We start from the raw sequence: 20,477 nt of genomic DNA, 5'->3' as shown, positions 1-20,477 counted from the left end.
CCACCCTCCAACAGGGTGGCAAGGCACACTGACTTCGCTTCTGCATGAAAGTTCTTGGCCCCATAGTGCCTTTCAATGTGTCCATCCTCTTTGCCCAGTTTCACACTCGTCTGCTTCAGAGGGCGATCCTCTCCAGGTGAATTTTCTGGACTGCTGAATAGGACTTCCCTTATCCGACAGTCTCTCCAGTGGTGGCTCTCCTCCCCAGCAATCCCTCACAGCGCAAGTCATCTGGTCTCACCAGGAATGCAGCCTTCCCATCAACATTCTGGAACGGAGGGTGACTATCGCTGGACAACTCTTCTGACCAGCAGTCCAGTCCGAGTCCCGACAGACCATGTGATGGCAGTCGCCTCTCTCAATCACCAAGGCAGGACGTGGAGTTTGGCGGCAATGATGGAAGCATTCAAGATCATGGCGTGGGCAGAGCTTTATGGTCCTGCTCTCTTGGCAGTCCATATTCCCGGGGTAGACAATTGCTTCAAGGATTATCTCAGTTGCGGACCGGTCGACCCAGGGGAGTGGGCTCTTTATTACCAGGTGTTAGACCAAATTTATTCCAAGTGGAGCATACCAGACATGGACTTGCTGGTGTCTCGACTTAATTGCCAGGAATACCTCATTATTTCCCGGTCTCTGGAATCCAAGGCGTACATGGTAGAAGCTTTGGTGGCCCCATTGGATCAATTCAGCCTGATTTGCTTCTATTTTACCTCTGCGTCTTCTTCCCAAGCTCTTCAGGAGGTTCAAGGCCGAGGGGATTAAGACCATAGTCGTTGCTCTGTACCTCTCTGGCTTGATCTGCGCCTCTCTTCCACCCGAATTTGCAGTCGCTGTGTTTAATGGCGTGGCTGTTGAAGCCACAGTGCTGAAGGCACTAGGTTTATTACAATGTGTGATCCGTACAATGTTGAAGGCTTGGAAAACCTTTTTCAGCCCGCATTTGTCACCGCACATCTCCTTGCCCTTAGCTCTCTTAAAAGGCAAGTATTTGTGTTGTCCATTCTCTTTAACAGACCTCTTGTGTCTAAATCTGATGTCTGGACCTTCTATTGGCCCCAACTCGGTCTTGGAATCTCACATTTGTCCTCTCTGTGATGCAGTCGGCCCCTTTGTACCTCTTCAAGAAATTTAAGTGTCTGCTCACCTGGAATGGGGTGTTCCTTGCGGCTGTGACCTCCATCTTGAGCATTTCTGAACTATCTTGTCCGCCATATTTAGTTCTCCACCAGGCACTGTTTATCTTTTGTTCATTTCCGGTGCATCCTAAGGAACGCTCTCTTTATAATTTGGATATTGTTCGCGTTTTGCCGGTCTACCTTGCGTATTTCCTCTTTCCACAAATCCAACACCTTGTTCGTGGTTCCGGAAGGTCCAAGGAAGGTTTTGGTGGCTTCTAAGGCTACAAACTGCCCGACTGCTGCGGTTGGCTATCTGTGAGGTCTACCAGGTCAAGGGTAAGGGACCCCCTTTCTGGATTATGGCCCATTCCACAAGGCCTATTGGTGCTTCCTGGGCTGTGCAAGGCAGCTACCTGGTCATCTCTGCACACGTTTAACAAATTCTACAGGATGCACACTTTTGCGTGTCCGGATGCTTCTTTTGGTCTGGAGTCGTTATTTACGTATTTTTTTTTTTCTTCTTTTGGTTCTCTCTATATGGACTGCTTTGGGACGTCCCACGGTCTGTGTCCCCCAATGAGATGAACGAGAAAAGGGGATTTTTTTGAAAACTCTCTTGTCTAGTCCAATATCGGACACAGCCTCCCACGCTTTTGTCATCAGGTTGATAAGTTTGTCTCATGTCTAGTTCTGATACTGTTTCTCTTACCTTGTTTTCTGCTTGTCATACTGCTTTTGTACAGACTGGCTAGCTCAGTGCCTGTAGGAGGAGGTATATACTGTAGGAGGATTCAACCCTTTTCTATTCTTCATGTCACACCACCTAGTGGCAACAGCATATACCCACGTCCTGTGTCCCCCAATTGACTTTAAGAGAAAAGTGTTTTGTTTTTTTCTGGCGCCTATTTAGTGTCATTTTGTACATGCCCTTTTTTTGGGCCTTCTTGAAATCCTATAGAGAGGCCTTTTTAGTAAAACACCAGATAAAAACTCCACACCCAGCGCATTCTGCGTTTAAAAAAAAAAACGTGACTGACCAAAAAAGCATCAAAAACGCTGCAAACCAAAACACTGTTGCATATAGTTCATTTTATATATCACAATAGACTTTAAAGAAACATCTGGCCGCACTAAAAACGCTGTGTGTGAATCCAGTCTGAAGCACACCTGTACTATACTCAGATGGTCGTAAAATTGCTGTCTAGAATTAGACTCCACCATCTGGCAGTCTGATAGATGAATCCGGGTTTGACAGGGGCCAGGAGAGTGCTCTCTGACAAAATACATGGGGCCAACGGTTTCTTGAGCGAAAGAATAACAGTGTTTGTGCCCATCATTTTACAATGGGTTGTTACACAAGCAGATATGAGTTTTCTATAATCATGTACTTTTAGTTATTTAGTGTCACAAGTAATTAGCATTCTTGCTGACTTTTTTTTTATTTTATTATTATTATTATTATTATTATAATGGGTGTTTTTTGTGTTCAGATGGAGTCTGCTCGAAAAGCATGGGAAAACTCCCCAAGTGTTGCTGAAAAAGGATCTCCAATCCCCTCTGCAGCACCTCCCGCCAGCACATCAGGAGTAGGAGCTTCCTCCAATTCCAACACTGGAGTTGGTAGTGTAACTGCTAAAAGTGGAAATGCTGGCCCCCCTCTACCCAGCAGTGTTCCATACAATTCTTTCTCCAGTGCACCTATGCCACCTATCCCAGTAACTATCCCAGTAGCTTCAGTAACACCGACTACTTCCCTATCAGGTAATTTGGAAATTATGACTTGCGTTTTTAATGCTTTATAGGATTTATCATGTTGATACTATATACTGGTGCTTTTTCTGTCCAGGTGCTGGAACATACACCACTTCATCACTTAGCACAAAATCTACTACAACCTCCGATCCTCCTAATATCTGCAAAGTGAAGCCTCAACAGCTCCAGAGTAGCAGCAGTATGCCCTCTGCCAGTCACTTCTCCCAGCTCAGCTGTATGCCCTCATTAATGGCTCAGCAACAGAGTCCACAGGTCTACGTCTCCCAGTCTGCAGCAGGTATGCTTTCTCCTCAGCTTCACATTTTCTTTAGCGTCACTATAAAGCTCTTATTAAAGCGGACGACTTATCATACTATGCTGTCCTGTAAAATAGTAGGGGACAGGTCCACTCTAAAATTAGTCTGAGGCTCTGTTCACATCTGCGTTGGGGTCCCCTTCTGACGTTCCGTCTGAGCTTTCCATCAGAACGAGACCCTGAACAGACACAAACTGACACAGACGGAAACCAGAGGTTTGCGTTTCCATCACCATTGATTTCAATGGTGACGGATCCGGTGCCCATGGTTTCCGTTTGGCTCTGTTGTGTGCCGGATCCGTCGTTTTGCCGGAAGCAATAGCGTAATCTACTACGGTATTGATTCTGTCAAAACCACGGAACCCTTGGCTAGGTTTAAGAGTTCTGCATAAAATTGCAACATTGAAAATTGCTCCATTTGCCGTTTTGAGTTATTGTATTGTGTAAAGGAGGGTAGTAAACTAAAAGCTTAAGCTTTTTTTTTTTTGCTTTTTTTTCTAAAGTTGTTAGCTGAGCTTTCTATATCACACGTATCTATTTAAAAATAATGTCACAAGCGCAGAATTACCTATTTGCTAGTTTGACTTTTCCAAGCTCCTGAAAGAAAGACTTGTGGATTTCAGGAAGTTAAGAGGGGGTGGGCTAGTTTGGTATACTTTGTATGCAGAACTAGGGGAGGGGTTCTGCTACAACAAGCTGCTTTCCAGCCATAGATATTACAGCCTAAGCTCCTAATGTTTTCTCAAACTTGTTTTGCATTTTCCTAAGCTAATGGCAAATGCATCTTTACTTTGTTTTTTCCATGTATACATTTATTTTTTTAATGTGTTTTTTTCTTGTGGCTCAGGGCCGACCGCACAGATTCCTGCATTCTATATGGACACAAGTCATTTATTTAGTACTCAGCATGCACGATTAGCTCCTCCAACCTTAACTCAACAGCAAGGATTCCAGCCGGGTCTCTCTCAAGTGAGTTCTTTTTCTCTTTTGGACATATTGACACTTAGTTCTTTGGACGTCAAAGAACTGTTTTAAAAACTCAAACAAAAATCGCCTCCTTGGGAAAAAAAAATAAAAAAATTCAAAGATCCATTAATAAGGAACAAAGGACATCTCCCACTTGAAAAATGCAAATAGACCGAAGTGTTGATATTGCATATGAATACATTCTATTCACGTGGGGATCTGGCTTGGTCACTTTTGGCAGCAGCTCGTGTTAGGGAGCCACTCCAACTTGTTTGGATGCTGACTAGCAAGCATTTGGTGAAATCGTTCATTTGAAAGTTTGAAGGACTTTCTTATGAGAAATGACTAGACTAGCAGCATTCATTTATAATCTGTATAATCTTGTATAAGAACAACTTGAAAATGCACATTCATGCGTTTTAGTTTTTGTGTTTTTATTTCCAAATCTTTTTTTGCTTTTCTAGATTCCAATCCCCATCTATGCTCCCCTTCAAGGGCAACACCAGGCTCAGCTTGGCTTAGGACCTGCTCCTTCTGTATCCCAAGCCCAAGAATTGTTTACTTCCTCTCTTCAGCCATACAGGTAAGAAAATGAATTCCGGCTTGTTAGTAACTTGTACGCAGAATGGAAGAATGTAGATGAGAAGTGATGATCAAAATGGACCACTTAATATCCAACCTTTCTATTGGTATTGTCCTCTTTCTGCAGATCACAACAGGCGTATCTACAGAGCAGTTTGTCTCAGCCTTCCCAAGTTGTCTTGTCTGGCGCTGCCTTACATAATTTCCCTGGAGTACAACATCAAGACCTTGCTAAAGCTCAGTCCAGCCTTGCATATCAGCAGACAACCAATACTCAACCCATTCCAATTTTATATGAACACCAGCTTGGTCAGTCTGGCTTAGGGGGATCTCAGCTTATCGATACACATATTCTTCAAGTAAGAATTTGATTGGCGCAGAACAGTGTTGTGCTTTGTACAATTTATTTTTCGTTAAAACATGCAACTCCATACCTCTTAATCCCCACAGGCACGACAGGGGCTTGGACAGCCTTCTAATATGTATTCTGGACAGCAACCTAGTCAGACCAGCTTCTACAACACTGCTCCGTCTCCCACAACTCTTCAGCAGGTAAGCATTGGCCAGAATTAACAACTTGTTTTGTGCATTATATGAATAAAAAAAATAAAAATCTTTTTGTTTTTAAAGAAACCGCGTCGCCCTTGATGGGCTTTGTCTGGTATTGCAGCTCAGTCCCATTCAAATGAATGAGGTTGAGCTGCAATGCCAGACACCGCACATTGACAAGAGCGGCGCTGTTTCTGGGGAAAAAGTATATAGTAGTTTAATGTTGTACAACCAATTTACCCAAGGAATCCGTAGGGGTTAATGAAACAACCTGTGATATATGGCCAAAAGTATGTGGACACCAGACAATCGCATAAATATGAGCTTGTTGAATATAAAATGGAGTTAAGCCCCTTTTTGCGGCTATAACTACTTCCACTCTCCTGTGAACGATTTCCAAAAGATTTTGGAGTGTCTGTGGTAGGGTTGTCACGATACCAGAATTTGGACTTCGATACCGATACTTTGTGTAGTATTGCGATTTTCGATACCAAAAGGATACTTTGCCAACAGTAATAATAAAAAATAATAATAAGTTCTTCCATTTTCTGATGTGAGGCACATGGTGTGATGAATTTTGAATGTGCCTCACATTAATTGTAATTAACCCCATCATGTTTCTCAGTCATAATAGACAACATTGGGTTAATGTGTAAGGTACATGATGGGGTTAATTACTATTAATGTGAGGCCTATGGAGGTTGAATGTGTCTTACATTAATAAGTGAATGAAAGTAAGAAGTGTATGTGTATTTGTTTTTATTTAACATTACTTTTTTTACTTTTTTATTTTTAAACTTTAATGTACTGGCATATATCTATGTGCCAGTACATTAGCCTGTCTAGGGATGGTACACAGGCAGTTGTTAGGACATACCTAAGTATGCCCTAACAGGAAATCTAGTAAGACAGCCCTGGGGTCCTCCAATGGACCCTGAGCGGTCTGCCCATATATATGTCCCTCAATTGTGTCACAGGGATTCCATGTGACGCGATCCAAGGGGCATCCCCCTGCTCATTTTCCCCTTGAATGCTGCGGTCCGCTTTGTGCGGCTGCACAGCTTAGTATCGAAATACATGAAATAACGGTATTGAACAGTTTCAGGGTGCACGGCATCGAAATCGTATCGAAGTTTCGATGCTTTGTGCATCCCTAGTCTGCGGGTGTTTGTGCCTCTTCAGTCAATAAAACATTTGTGACGTCAGGCACGGATGATGAAGGTCTGGCTCGCAATTCGCACTCCAACTCATTCCATATCATTCCTGTTCAGTGGGGTTGTGGTCAGGGCATTGTACAGGCCACTTGAGTTTCTCCACACCAGATTTGTCAAACCATGTTTTTATGGGCCTCGCTTTGTGCACAGGGGTACAGTCATACAAGAAAGGGCCTTCCCAAAACTGTTGCCACACAGTGGGAACCATACAGTTATTTAAAATGTCTTTGTCTGCTGTAGCAATAACATTCCCCTTCACTGTAAATAAGGAGCTTAGCTCAAACACTGAAAGACAGTCCTAGACCATTATCCCACCTCAAACAACTTTTACAGTAGCACTATACATTTTAGTTAGGTAGCGTTCTCCTGGCATCTGCCATACCCAGATTTGTCCATCAGACTGGCAGTAGTAAAATATGATTCATTACTACAGAGAACATTTTTTTACTGCTCCAGTGGCAGCGTGCTTAACACTTCTCCAACCGACGCTTAGCACTGTGCCAGGTGCTCTTGGGCGCTGGACTGTGGAAACCCATGTCCTAAAGCTCCCGACATACTTGTGCTATTGAATCTCTGCAGCGAGTGATGCAACAGGAAGGTGATTATTTTTGCTTTAGCACTCGGTGGCCCCACTCTGAGTTTACGTGGCCTATTTCTTTGTGTCTGAGCTGTTACTCCTAGACGCTTCCACTTTACAATAATAGCACTTAGACCTTCTTCACACTGCGTGCACTTGACGTGGGTTTGCTGCGTTTTACTCGCCGCAAAACGCGTCAAAAACGCATTCTTTAAGCTTCCCAGTGACATTAATGGGAAACCGCAGTGTAGTGCATACAATGCGCTTTTTTACACTCGCGTGTTTAAAAACTGGTCAATTCTTGGCACGTTAAACGCGCCTAATGCCCATAGTCAATGGGAGTCCTAATTACGCGCCCAAACGCGGTAAAAACCACCTGTACTTTAAAAAGTGCTTTGTAGCGTTTTTGACGCGTTTATGCGTGTGGGGGGTTTTAGCGCCTTGTGAACACGGCCTTACGGTTGAATGTTGCAGGTGGCATCCTATGGCAGTGCCATGTTTAAAGTCTTTTAGCTGTTTGGTACAACCTATACTACTACTTCTACGACTACCACCGTTGACTGTCTATGGAGATTACATGGCTGTGTGCTTGATTTTATGCACCATTTGCAATCTGTGTAGCTGAAACACCTAAACTCCATAATTAGGTGGTGTCTCCACATATTTTTGGCTGTATAGTGTATGTTTTGAGCAAGGTTTCTTATGTTTCCTTTGAGTGTATCATGCACCCTCACACGTGTGCTCTACTACTGCTGTTTTTTTCCTAAATACATTTTTCAAATCAGAACATTGTAGTGAAGAAAGCATGCTCAAGAATCACACTAATATTCCAATATTGATTTCTTTACAAATGAAACTAGAATTAATTTTCTTGTGAGATTTGAAATTGACTTTGATATTTGTAAGCTATTCTCACTACAAGGTAGCATAATCAAAAAAAACATTGCATTACCCCTTAATTTATCCATTAAAGGCAGTTTATCACCTATGTTTGTTTTACTTATTGAAACCAGATAGTTAAACCTAATCTATTTTTCTAAACTGTTTTTTATTTTTTGGTGTATATTTTATTCTATTTTCTGTACATGATTATGGGGGCAGCAATCTTGCCTTACAGCATTTAGAGATATGCTTTACAGCATCCACGTGGACCCTATGAGGGAACCTATTGACTTCCATGGGAGAGTTTTCTAAGCATGCTCTGTGACCCATGCAGATGTCATTGGGAGGGGGGCTGTGTCCATCACCTATTGTCAATGGTGATGGACATACCATTGACTGTTCTCTAAATCGGTGTTAGGTTTCATTGTAATCCTGCCTGTGATAATGCAATGACTGAGAAGTGTATTCATGTATTAGTGAGATTATATTAACCTTGTACTTCCAGATGACGGGACCTTTGCAAGGATCACAGCTGTCCTTGTCCAGTTTTGGTTCTACTGTGGGACAGCCCCTCATTGCTTTATCTCAAGCCCTGCAACCTCAAGGTCAACATCAGAATCTTTCTAGAACTGGCCAAGTGAGCCAGGCTTACCGTGGCCTAATCCCTTCTGGCAATCCGCATGGAATGATCACTGGCAAGGTGATAACTGAATTTTTCTCTTTGCATTTGGGTGATTAAAAAAAAAAAGTCGATCTACGTATTTAAGGAAGTACCGTTTTTTTAAATTAACTTTTTTTGTTGATATTGTGTTGAAAGCGGGACTGACTGGTTCAGTGTCAGCGGTTCCTGCATGTCTCTGACACGCAGGATCGAGCTGATATCGATCACATCTAAGTACATAACTTAGATGTGATCGATAAGAGGGGGATCCTGCATGTCCGACACGCAGGAGGCACTTTCACTGAACCAGTCAGTCCCGCGGAGCTGACTGATTAAGGTTTTAGCGAACAATACAGCTGCTCTGTATAGAGAACACAAAGCAGCTGTATCTCTAAAAGAAAAAATAATTTTTAATAAAATGTATTTAGGAATTTGCACCAATCGCAGTGATGCACAGTTTTAAAAAAAAACAAAGCATTTTTTTCAAAGGTGTACATAGCCTTTAAATCTCAGGTAATTGCATCTGAGATTTAAATATATTATTTGTTTGAGCAGGTGATAAGAAGCAGGGATTATGGTTTACCATTCTGCAATCTAATCTAGTAGTTGAGGCCTTTGTAATGCTCTTATAATATTTGGTTGCTAGTGTTGAAGCCTGTTTATACCGGCAGTTTCATTCATTTTTAATGCTGTTTTGCATTTTTCCATTTTATCCTCCATTATTTTATTTTTTTTTTATTTTTTTTTTGGATCATTGCTCACTTTTCCTTAAAAAAAAACAAGGGGGGGGGAAGAGCTTAGTGTCTCCTATCCTAAGGATAGAGCAGTAGAAGTTGAGTAGACTGATATAATGTGTGAAAAGATTCAGCAAAACTTGTATTCATTTAAACGTCTGCTCATTCTAGGCTTAGTAGCCCCGTGGGCGGTCCTACTCAGTGATTAGAATTCCTGTATGTGTGTGTACAGAGATGGCTGTCAATCACAGAGTGGGACCGCCCACGGGACTGACTACTAAGCCTAGAATGCGTGGAGATTTAAATGAATACAATGCAATCTTTTCACACAAAACTATTATTCTATTTAACTCCCCCTGCTCTATAACATGTTGCAGATCGGACGCAATGTTCAACATGTTCTCTTTAAATTAACACAATGTGACAAATGAATACTGGTGTATTGCTCCGATCAGTTAAGTGCTTGATTCTCATTGCTGGAGGTGATACATTTTAATACTTCCTGTTTATAGCATAATGTAGCTTGGGGAAGGAATTGATAGACTGGATTTTTTGCTTAGGTAACAAGGTTTAAAAGCCTTAAAAAGTGCTGTAAATGATCCACATTACTAAACAGCTGAGACTTAACATTTACACTGTGCAGTTAGTGTCAGAGGCTGTTAGAAAAAGGGGTCCCCTGTCCCCCCTGAAACCGCACCACACTTGTGAAGTTGCTGTCTGGTATTGCAGCTGATCACCATTCAAGTAAATCTAGGTGAGCTACAATACAAGACACAACCCATGGACCAGCGGCGCGGTTTCTAGAAAAACGGTTCCCTTTTTTTTTTTTTTACCACCCCTTTAATTTACACATCTTTTTACCGCTATTTAGGGCTTGCCTTCATTGTTTTATTTTTTTACCGTTTTACTCTATTGGCTGGCTCTGTCTTTGACTTTGCCATGCTCACTTAATTGCACCAACTATAGTTGTAAAGACTCATAACTGCTTTGTTTTAACATATATTTTTTGAGTTGTGGCGTGTAGGAATACAGCAGCTGAAAGTTAAAAAGTTCACCAGAATTCGGATTTAGTTAGAACCTTCTATAATTGGATTGTTTACAGTAAAATGTATTTTAATCTATTGCAATTGATTTATTTGTATTAATCTGAATTTGTCTCCCTGTATAGATGACTGATCTAGATCTTAAGCCTTATTGCAGTGGTTTAGACCATGTCAAGCCTGGCACCCCACCTGTAGCTGGAAGAAGCACCACACCGACTTCCAGTCCTTTTCGGTAAGCTTAATTGTATTTTGGCATATAATTGTTGCAGCGCACACATCATGTGTTGGTGTTTTTTTGTTTTCTGTAAAGTGTACCTATTGTAAAAGGAGGACCTGTTTTATTTTATAACCCATTAGCCCCTTAAGAAATCATTTTCTAAATTTTATTTAAAAAAAAAATGCAAACATATCCACACTATAAGTGTACTTTCACTATGCAAATAAGCCTTGCAGGAGTCTGCTCCCTAACTTATGGGTAGTGGTATCCCGGCATACCCCACGGGAGTATCACCGCTAAAATTCACGATCTCGCTGGTTCTCTCTCGAACGCTAGCTGCTGTATTAATGAAGCACTTAATGATCGGTAACTGCTGATTTAGTTCTTACTGATCGGTAATTGCTATATTAATACAAGAGTTAGCGTTCTTTGAGACTGAACGCGATCTCTCACATTCTGAACTTGAATGCTGCCGTAGCGGATGCCAGGAGGACGTAGAGGATGTCGGGATACCCCTAACCGGAACATATATATTTAGAAATAAATTTATTGAGGGGCTAATGGGTTAACAAATAAAACGGGCCCCCACTTTCACAGTCTGTCCACCATTGAACACCATTTTACAGTGTATACATCAATCTAGTCTACATAAAAAAAAACTATTGAATACATTCCATTACTTGTACAGATCCTGAGTTACAGCCTGTATTATAGTCCATTCTTTCTGTGTATCTGTAGGACCAGTTCAACTAGTCCCAGTAGCCAGTCAAGTAAGATGAACAGCTTGGTTTACCAGAAGCATCAATATCCCTCAGCAGCATCCAGTGTAAGAATTGGTCAACCGCCGTTCCCCACACCACAGTTCCCTCATCAGGTAACCATTCAAAAATGTTAAACATGAGTTGAATTTTTTTCTGTACTGTACACTTCCTGATTTCTCGTTTAACTTGTAATTGTTAAAGGAGTTGTCTGGGATTGTTTAAAAAAAAAAAAAAAAAAAGACCGTTCACTGCGATTTAAAATGTTGTCTCCTGCTTCACTTCTTACTAGGCTACTATCCCTCCTACTGTTTTGACGGCCTGGTGGAGAACCTTTTTCCCACCAACCTGTGGCCACATCAACTACCTGCAATCAGCTGGAACTGCCCTGCATGCCTGACCCCAAAACCGACATCTGTGGCCTCGCCACATCACAAAAGCAGGCACTACTCGCTCGAATATAACTTTACCAAAATTGGGTTTATTCCTTGTCTGCAGCTGCGAACGAGCCTTAGGTTTTCCAGTCATGATGGGTATCCTGGTTGTCATCTCGCCGATTAGCTACCTCCATGGAACGTGTCTCAAATCCTGGAGGCAGCAATCGTATAAGGACTACGATTGACCCGGTCTCGCTCTACCCTTTATCTCAAGGTCTTAACCACTAGTTCAGAGTGCGGCTTTTTTCAGGTGGAGTTTTTAAGGACAGTGATGACCACCATGCCACAGGGTGATTTCCTCTCCTTCGTGGATATAAGGGATGCACTTTTCCACATTTTAATATGCCTCAGTCACCCTTATAAATTGTAGCTCTTCCTTTCGGCCTGGTGGCCGCTGCTCGTGGCTTCAAACTACTATCCACAGTCGCGTCCATTCTCTGGTCCATTGGGTGTTTTTGGTGATTCCCTATCTGGACGTCATCTTGGTCTCCTCCTTTCTGGGCAAACACCTTGGACAGCCCTTTGTTCCTACAGGCAGGTGGTGAACTTCATGTATTCATCAATCCAGACCATCCCTTATGCTCGGTTTCTCTCTCGCCCACTCGAAAGGATGATTTTGTCATTCTGTATTGATCCGGTCCTCGCTAAACCGTCCCATCCTGATTCTCAGGAACGTGTGTTGCACACTTCAGTGATATGTCTTTTATCCGACCACACTTTAGGCTCACTCCTTCCGCTCTGCTGTCTGATCCTCCCAACCGACGTAAGTCTTCAGGGTTGATGTTGCAAGGAATTCGGTCACTTGAAAAAACATTTCTCTACCTATCCCTCCTCCGTTGGACTCCTGAACCATCAAGACTCAACTCGCAGCCTGGTTCCTGTCATGGGCGGAGAATCAAGTACCGGCTTTTTCTACAGTCCACATACTCGGAGCAGATAACTGGATAGCAGACTTCCTCAGTGCAGAGTACAAAAGCCAAGGAGCGCAGTTTCTGCAACCGGATTTGTTTGACCAACTGTGTACCAGTTGGAAGACTCCAGTCGTGGACCTGCGTGGGATCCTCTAGCGCAGGCAGTGGGCACACTTGTTCCTCCCTGGTACTGATACAATCTTCTGTATATCTTCTCTTTCCTGACCTTTCTTCCCAGGATCCGCAGACGCATCATATCTGAAGACATCCCATCAATTCAGGTAGCCCCGACAGGCACTGTACGCCAACATGGTCTATCTTCTGACAGAGGTTTCCATCCCTCTGTCGCTCAGACAATCTGCTTTTTCTGGGAACCAATCTTCCAGTAGCATCTATGTTCGCTCTGCCGTCCTAAAGCTCTGCAGCTTCTCAAGTCTGTCAAGACCGTGACTACGGCCAGGGACACTTCCCGAATTTAAAATAGGACCTGGAAACCCCTCTTTTACGCAGGTGTGGGGTATGTGATTACTTTTTTCTCTCCTTTTTTTTTCATTAAGTGTCTGAATTTTTCCTCCAAGGGTGTCTGAAACGTGGCCTGGGCCTAAGTTCTCTTTACAGTCTTTTTTTCGCGCTCTGTCCTCTTTCAAACAGGACTTGTGATCCTTTTGCAAGGGGATTGTCCACACAGCCCCTTCTTACCAGCACTCTACTCTTTGTTGGCACCTAAGCTCGGTCCTTAGTGCTCTGCACTCATCTTTTTTGAGCTTTCATTCCTAACTTCTCCTGGAAGGTGGTTTTACAGCGGGCACCACTTCCTTACATAGGGTGTCTGAACTGACCTCTTCATTCTGTCGTCTCCCATCTGCTGGAGCATACTGTTCTTCTTTCCTAAAATTATCTGGATGTGGTTACAGCCATTTGTTTCTACGTTTCCCAGACGGCCTCAGGAAACCCGTTCCGTGTCATGATACATTCTGCAGGAGCATGGGGGCCTTGTGGATGTACACCATTGAGCAGATGTGCAGAGTCGCTACCTGGTCTTCCTTTCTCTCCATTAATGGTACGTCTACACAGGAAGGAAGATTTTGCCGGATATACATCTGCAGAATTCGCTTCGAATTTGCAATTTTTTGTTGCGATTTTTCACTTGAATTTTACCCCACGTGAAAGTTTTCCACAGTGTGGATGAGATTTCTTAAATCTTATCCACTTTGCTGCTACTGTAATATGCTGCAGGTTTTCGACCCACAAATCCGGACAGAATATTTGCAGCATATCCGCCACATGTAACCTACCCTTTGCTTTACATGGTGCACACTTGTTGCATCTTTAGATGCCTCCCACTACTCCCCCATGTTTTGCTTTAGGAAGTTTCCTGTGTCCCCCAATGACCCGAGCAAAATCCTTTTCTTCTAGAGTTCATCGGGACACACAGCTTCCACCCAGTAACCTATTACAAGAGGACTGAGCTACGTGTAATTATAATATTTGCATAAGATTTAGTCAAATACATTTCCTGATATATGGACACATATGGGAAGACCATCTACATCTTTTATACTGGCTACAGGCTGCCCAGGGGATTAATAAGATGCTTACATAGTGAATTTTTCTCAAATTAAATTAACTGGACATACAACTGCAAAATAGCAGTTTAGGCAGTAAGTGTTAGTGGATGGTGACTGATTTGTTGAATTTACATAAATATGTATGCCTTTGTTAATTACTGGAATCCCACGTGTGGAAAGTGAATGAGGCCAGTGGTGCAGTGTCTATTGCATTTCAGTTGTGATGCAACAATCACATTTTGCATCTTTTACACAAAACAGTTGTGTAACTTTTTATGACACTTGTGAGTTGTATCAATGTTTTCTTACTAGATTGTAAAGTAGCAGCTACTTGCTCCTAAAGCCCCTATTACACGAGCCAATGATTGGGCACATGAGCGTTCATATGAATGCTCGCTCCCGATCATTGCCCTGTGTTTTCAGGGCACCGATCCGCTTATCAACGAGCAAATTATCGTTCATCGGCTGATCTGCTCTTCTATGGAGAATTTCAAATCGTCTGCAACACATCACCCTGTGTAATAAGGGAGATGCGCTGCTGACATGATAAAAATGTACGGGGATGATCAATCGGAGTAACGATCGAGCGTCCCTATACATAAGTAATCATTGCTGTGTGTGAAAGGAGGATGCAAGCGTTGATAGGCGCTCGTTTAGACGGCCCACGTCGAGCCGTGTACCTAGGACCCTAACTCTGCTCAAAACCTGAAGTTTGTCACTGCAGTTCCCGTATTTTTCCCTGTTACAGGAGTCTTGGTGGCTTGGCAGGGTGTCCTCACAAGAGCCTGGTAGTCCTTTCCTGTATAACAAAATAGCAGCTATGAATGGATATGAAACCAAAAACTTTAGAAAGCCCCGGCAATCATCTGTTATCTCCAGTAGACGCTCCAGCCAGCCATGTATCCATGTACTAAGGGAAGTGTATGGCAAATGATTGGCAGACCATTTAATACAAGAGTGGGCTGGGACCACCGACCTCTTTGTAAGTGGCTTATTAAGCAGGGATGGCATATGTTCTAATATGGCTTATGGAAAAGACTGGTCTTCTGAGACCAGAAGTTTAAGGTTGTCAAAGAAAAGATCTTACTTTCGTAATATTACATGCCGAAATAAGATAAATTAACTTTTTCTCGTTTTCAGATACTTTCCCAGCCTAATCTGGTTCCACCAATGGTCCGAGGACCACATCCAAACACGTTCCAGCCTCCTGTTCAGCGTCCACCCATCCAAATGACCAGCCAGATGCCCACAGGCTTAATGAACCATCCGCGCCTTCACCATGTGTCCCGAGCCCCTCCTATTCCACCTTCTAGTGTGCGAGTTAATGCCGCTATAAAGGCAGAACAGGATCTGAAGGTCAGTTTGGTTTCTGGAATGAGATTGTATGTGCCATGTAGTTTTGAAAATCATAAATGCTCCATTTCTAAATACAGTTGAGCACGATTATGTGAATTAAATGCAAAAAAAAAATCCTGCTACAAAACTTTTCTAAATGTATTGATTGTTGAAATATCTACTGAATCATCACATGATCCACCACCGCTAATTTACTGAAAGCTATATGGAGAAACATAGATTAGTAGGCTGTTTACACACTTTTACAGGAAATGGCTACATACATAAATGCGGTGGCTAGAGGCCCTGACGTTTTCTAAAGCTAGCATAAGTCCTATGTTGTCTTTATAGGAGTGGTCTCATAAAGACGTCTCCTGTCCACATGCGGACGTCATGGTTGATTTCCCCTTCTCAAGACTCCCCTCTGAGCGAGAACATAGAGCTGCTGTTTGTGTGGCGCCCACTCTAGTGCACCGGCTTGTCCATGTGTTCTATGGATGGCCGTTAATAAGAATGGCTGGCATGTAATGATACATTTCTGACTGGCGAGAGGCGGCTTCCCTGACCATAACAAGGAATCGCTGCACGGCCTGTCTTTTTTTCAAAGGGTAATCCTTATGAGACCTTTAATGTGTAATTCACAAATATTTCCTTTATATTGCTTTAAGGGCAGGCTGCCGACTGTCCCTCTATCAGAATATTAAAACGTAGCTATATTTTGTTAGTGCAGGGCCTTTAGCGGCACATACTGCAGTCTGCCTGTAAAGTAATTAGAAGCAAAATATTTAGTATTTCACTCCCCAGAAATTTTTGTGGGGATTTGATTTGGGTATTGTAACGAACAAAGGCCCTGTTGATACCATGTTTGTAATGTACGTTTAGCGTGTATTCCAGGAAAGCTCCCGACTAGGGCTCCATTAGTTAAGAGATGGTCCTTTTGGCCGCAGGCAGGTATACATAGATATACTCTTTTCTGCTAGTATAGAATAGCGTAGTAGCCATTCTACGCAACTGGATCCTGCAAATTAAACGTATACGTCACCCATAGGCTCCAAAGTGTTTTTTTTATGCCACTGTACGTCACAGGCATCCGTTAAATGTATATAAGTCATGAGCTTTTCAATAGTTTTAAATGGATGTCATAAAAGTTTTGGATGACCGATACCTGTGACGGATGCCTAACAGTGGCATCTGGCATCCATATACTATTCTGGCATTTAACGCATATGTCGTGATAGTTCATAAAGTCTGTGTTGGATGTATCCCATGGTAGTCTATGGGTGACGGATGCAGCTGTTAGGAATCCGTCACAGCTTACGTTTAACTTTACTTTCAAAGCTTTTCCTGGCGTATATGCTAAATACTGGGGGGGGGATGTGGGGGCAAATATGTACAATAGTAAACCATTTCCTAAAGTTATACTGTATAATCTTAATTATTAACTCTTGATGTTAATGTTTTTACTTTCAGAATTGCAGAAAAGCGGTCTAATGAAACAAGTGAATATGCCTTGACACATCTTAATTTATGGGACACGTCTTTTTTTCCCTTTTCTTTCTTTTCCTTTCCCTTAAGGCAAAACAGAGAGCAGAGGTCATTCAGTCGACACATCGCTTCTTTGAACAGCAGCAACAACATCAACAGAGCAAACCTGTGATCCCCAAACCTCAGAAAACTGCATGCGGCCCTTCGAAGCCATTAGACCCCATAACCGAGCCCTCTATGGTCTCACAGGAGAAGGTCGAAGAGATCTCGGCGGTCTTGCCTCAAACTACGATGCCGACCACCACAAAACCCATCAGAACTGGACCAATTAAACCTCAAGCCATCAAAACAGAAGACACAAAATCATAGGGACAGCTAGGCGGGTCGTTGCGTTCTAAGCACTACACTTAAGTGTATAGATAAGAATTGATTTCTTTACTGAAAAATGCAGCAGCTGATCTAAAATTAGGAAATGGAATCGGCAAGTTTAGTTAACCACACGGATCAGAATAGCGTCTATCGATCCGATCAGCATTTCAAGACGTAAAACGTAGAAGACACTGCTCAGACGGCTTTGGAGTCTTCTAGTTTCTACTAGGTTTATCTGACTAGCGAGTGCAGCGTAATGCTGACAGTTTTAGAATTTTCAGTGTAAAACACTGTATACCACGCGGAAAAGCTCGCACTGTATGGTGGATTAGAAACACTACCCTGCAGTTATTCTCAATAACCTCTCTAAACCAGAGTGCGCTAAAGTGCAACTCGATCATATATGTACACCCAAACACGCTTTATGGTCTTGTTTAGGGTTACATAGTTGGCTTTGTCTCACTCAGTGTTTGCTCTCCCAATATTTGGCTCTTCGGTGTGTGCGTGTATGTTGTGCCCTTGATTAAAAAAAAAAAAATTCTCTTGAAATGCTATCAGGCAATTATTAACATTAGGAATCGGGGGTGCATGAGGTCTTACAGGTGGCGAGTGAAGATCAAGGCATTGAGCTCCTGTATTTTTTCCCCTGAGGCAGTCTGAGGATATAAATAGATATATATATATATATATGGTCTGTGGTGTAGAAAAAGACCTAGCTTCATTTTATTTCTCCAAACCGTGCTATGGTAGAAAAATTGAAACCATGCCAATGTTGCTGCTGTCATTTCAACAATATCAGTCTATACTGTACCTTTTAAGATCTAACCTCTGTGACGTTTTTTTTTTTCCTTTTTAAAGTGACATCACTTTATACAGCAACTTTTTTTTATATATAAATAGGAAAGCAGGAGGGTACTTCTGTTGACAAGACAAAACTGTACATTATAAGATATCTTGTAAATGCAGCTATGTTGTGGTAAAGGTGTTCTTATTAAACTTAAAGAAAAAAAAATATTTTGCCCAATATAATGGTTTTGCTTTTGGTTTGTTTTTTTTGTTGTGTGTTTTTTTGTTTTTTTTTGTTTGGTTTTTTTTCAATAGCTATATAAAAGAAAAACCTGATGAGAAGTTCTCCGAATTTAAGACTTATTGGTGTATGCTTAAAATCTGCCTAAACAGAATAAGAAAGGAATTCAGATAAAAGGGACATTATACACTATTTGTGGGTCAGTCATTATGGGGTATCTCCCCTTTTTATAAAACTATTTACAGTGGTTAGCCACTCGTACGGACTGTTACTACTTGTATTCCCAGTCATTTCCATTTAGGATTTGAATTTCTGTTTCTAACTGAAATGTTTCAATACTACCCAAAAGTCATTGCATAATTGTCACTTGGCCTGCTGTACAGAATAGTTGCAGACAGCGAGCTGCAGTTTAGTTGTATTTTTTTTCTCTTTTAATATAAATATATATATATATAAATAAATATACAGGTTTTTTTTCTTTTTAGCAGTTTTGTCATCTTTTTGCAATTAAAGAATGGGTATAGTATAGTATAGGTTTCCCACACATCCCTTTAGCTTTGTACAGAATTTACAGCCAATCTTGGCGCTGCTCTGTAGAGAGAGAGGGAAGGAAAAAGAGAAATACATTGTATGAAAATATGTAAGGTCTTTACTTTATCCAGGTTTGATTACAGGAACTAATAAAGTATTCTCTAAATAAATAAGCATTGCTGCTTGTCATGCATGAATGTTTTTTTTTTTTTCCTCTTGCGGAAAATAAAATGTTGAGAAGGGTTGTCTGGTTTCAAAAAATTTATGTAATCTTTTTGTATAATTAAGTTATACGATTTTTCAATACAATTGCTGTATTAGTTCCTCACTTTTTTCAAGATCTCTGCTTGTTGTTAGAAGTTTACTCACTAGAAGTAAACAATGACTGTCTATGATCATGTGATGGACACACAGGTGCACGGCTCGTTACAGTATGTATCAGATCTGTGTCTACTAACAAGCCGTGCACCTGTGTCCATCTTCTCCCCTGGAAGTCAACAATAAATGTTCCTACTGGATAACAACAAACTGAGAATTTTAACCCCTTCCCGACATACAGTTACGTCATAGCCGGGAAGGGGCTCACGCAGTGTATGTTACAGCCGACACTTCAGAGTAACTAGCTTGAGCGCGATCCCGCTAGTTTAACTAGTTATATGCCACGATCAATACCAACCGCAGCATTTAAATCGTGAGAAAGAGGGGGGCGACCCCCTCTAACAGCTCATCGCGCCCTCCGCAACGCAATCACGTGGGGGGGGGGGCGATGGTTGCTATAGCTGCCTGGGGGCCTAATGAAGACCCCCAGGTCCGCCATCTTTGGCAGGGCTTAATAGATGCCTGTCAGAATCACGATATACTGCAATACATTAGTATTGCAGTATATCGTACAAGTGATCTAACGATCGCTGGTTGAAGTTCCCTAGGGGGACTAATAAAAAAAGTAACAATTAGTTAAATAAAGTTGTTTTTTTTTGTGTAGAGCATAATAAATAAATATACATAATTGATATCGCCGCGTCCGTAAAAGTCTGAACTATTACAATATATCATTATTTAACCCGCACGGTGAATGCTGTAAAAAAAATAAAATATTGTAAACGCCAGAATCTCTATTTTTTGGTCACCTAATCTCTCATAAAAAGTGATCAAACCGTCGCATTTACACCAAAATGGTATTATTAAAAACTACAGCTTATCCCGTGAAAAATAAGCCCTGATACCACTTAATCGACGGAAAAATAAAAAAGTTATGGCTCTCGGAATTTGGCGACGCAAAATAAATTTTCATTTTTACACTTAGGTTTTTAATTGTAAAAGTTGTAAAATATAGAAAACTATACATATTTGGTATCGCCGTAATTGTATTGACCCGCAGAATAAAGTTAACATGTTGTTTTAATTGTACAGTGAATTCCGTAAAAACGTCGCGCAAAAAAAAC

General features: G+C 41.7%; 1 protein-coding gene across 6 annotated transcripts in view; it reads left to right on the top strand.

Annotated features, from left to right (window-relative positions):
• PRRC2C (proline rich coiled-coil 2C) overlaps nucleotides 1–19,208 on the top strand; it is an 88,263-nt gene extending 69,055 nt beyond the window's left edge. For 4 of the 6 annotated variants that reach the window (XM_075833306.1, XM_075833304.1, XM_075833301.1 and 1 more), the window contains exons 25-35: nucleotides 2,612–2,882; nucleotides 2,968–3,171; nucleotides 4,037–4,158; nucleotides 4,620–4,738; nucleotides 4,865–5,096; nucleotides 5,188–5,289; nucleotides 8,465–8,659; nucleotides 10,523–10,629; nucleotides 11,353–11,488; nucleotides 15,429–15,644; nucleotides 17,199–19,208. In XM_075833306.1, coding sequence (XP_075689421.1) covers nucleotides 2,612–2,882; nucleotides 2,968–3,171; nucleotides 4,037–4,158; nucleotides 4,620–4,738; nucleotides 4,865–5,096; nucleotides 5,188–5,289; nucleotides 8,465–8,659; nucleotides 10,523–10,629; nucleotides 11,353–11,488; nucleotides 15,429–15,644; nucleotides 17,199–17,477 — 1,983 coding nt within the window. In that variant the 3' untranslated portion in view covers nucleotides 17,478–19,208. The other 2 variants (XM_075833305.1, XM_075833307.1) reach the window with 2 other exon arrangements.
• Nucleotides 19,209–20,477: the final 1,269 nt, after the last annotated feature.

Source organism: Rhinoderma darwinii, chromosome 7 (genome assembly GCF_050947455.1).
Source record: "Rhinoderma darwinii isolate aRhiDar2 chromosome 7, aRhiDar2.hap1, whole genome shotgun sequence".
NCBI lineage: Eukaryota > Metazoa > Chordata > Amphibia > Anura > Rhinodermatidae > Rhinoderma > Rhinoderma darwinii.
Note: the sequence above shows the minus strand (reverse complement) of the source record. Positions and strands in the feature narration are given on the sequence as shown.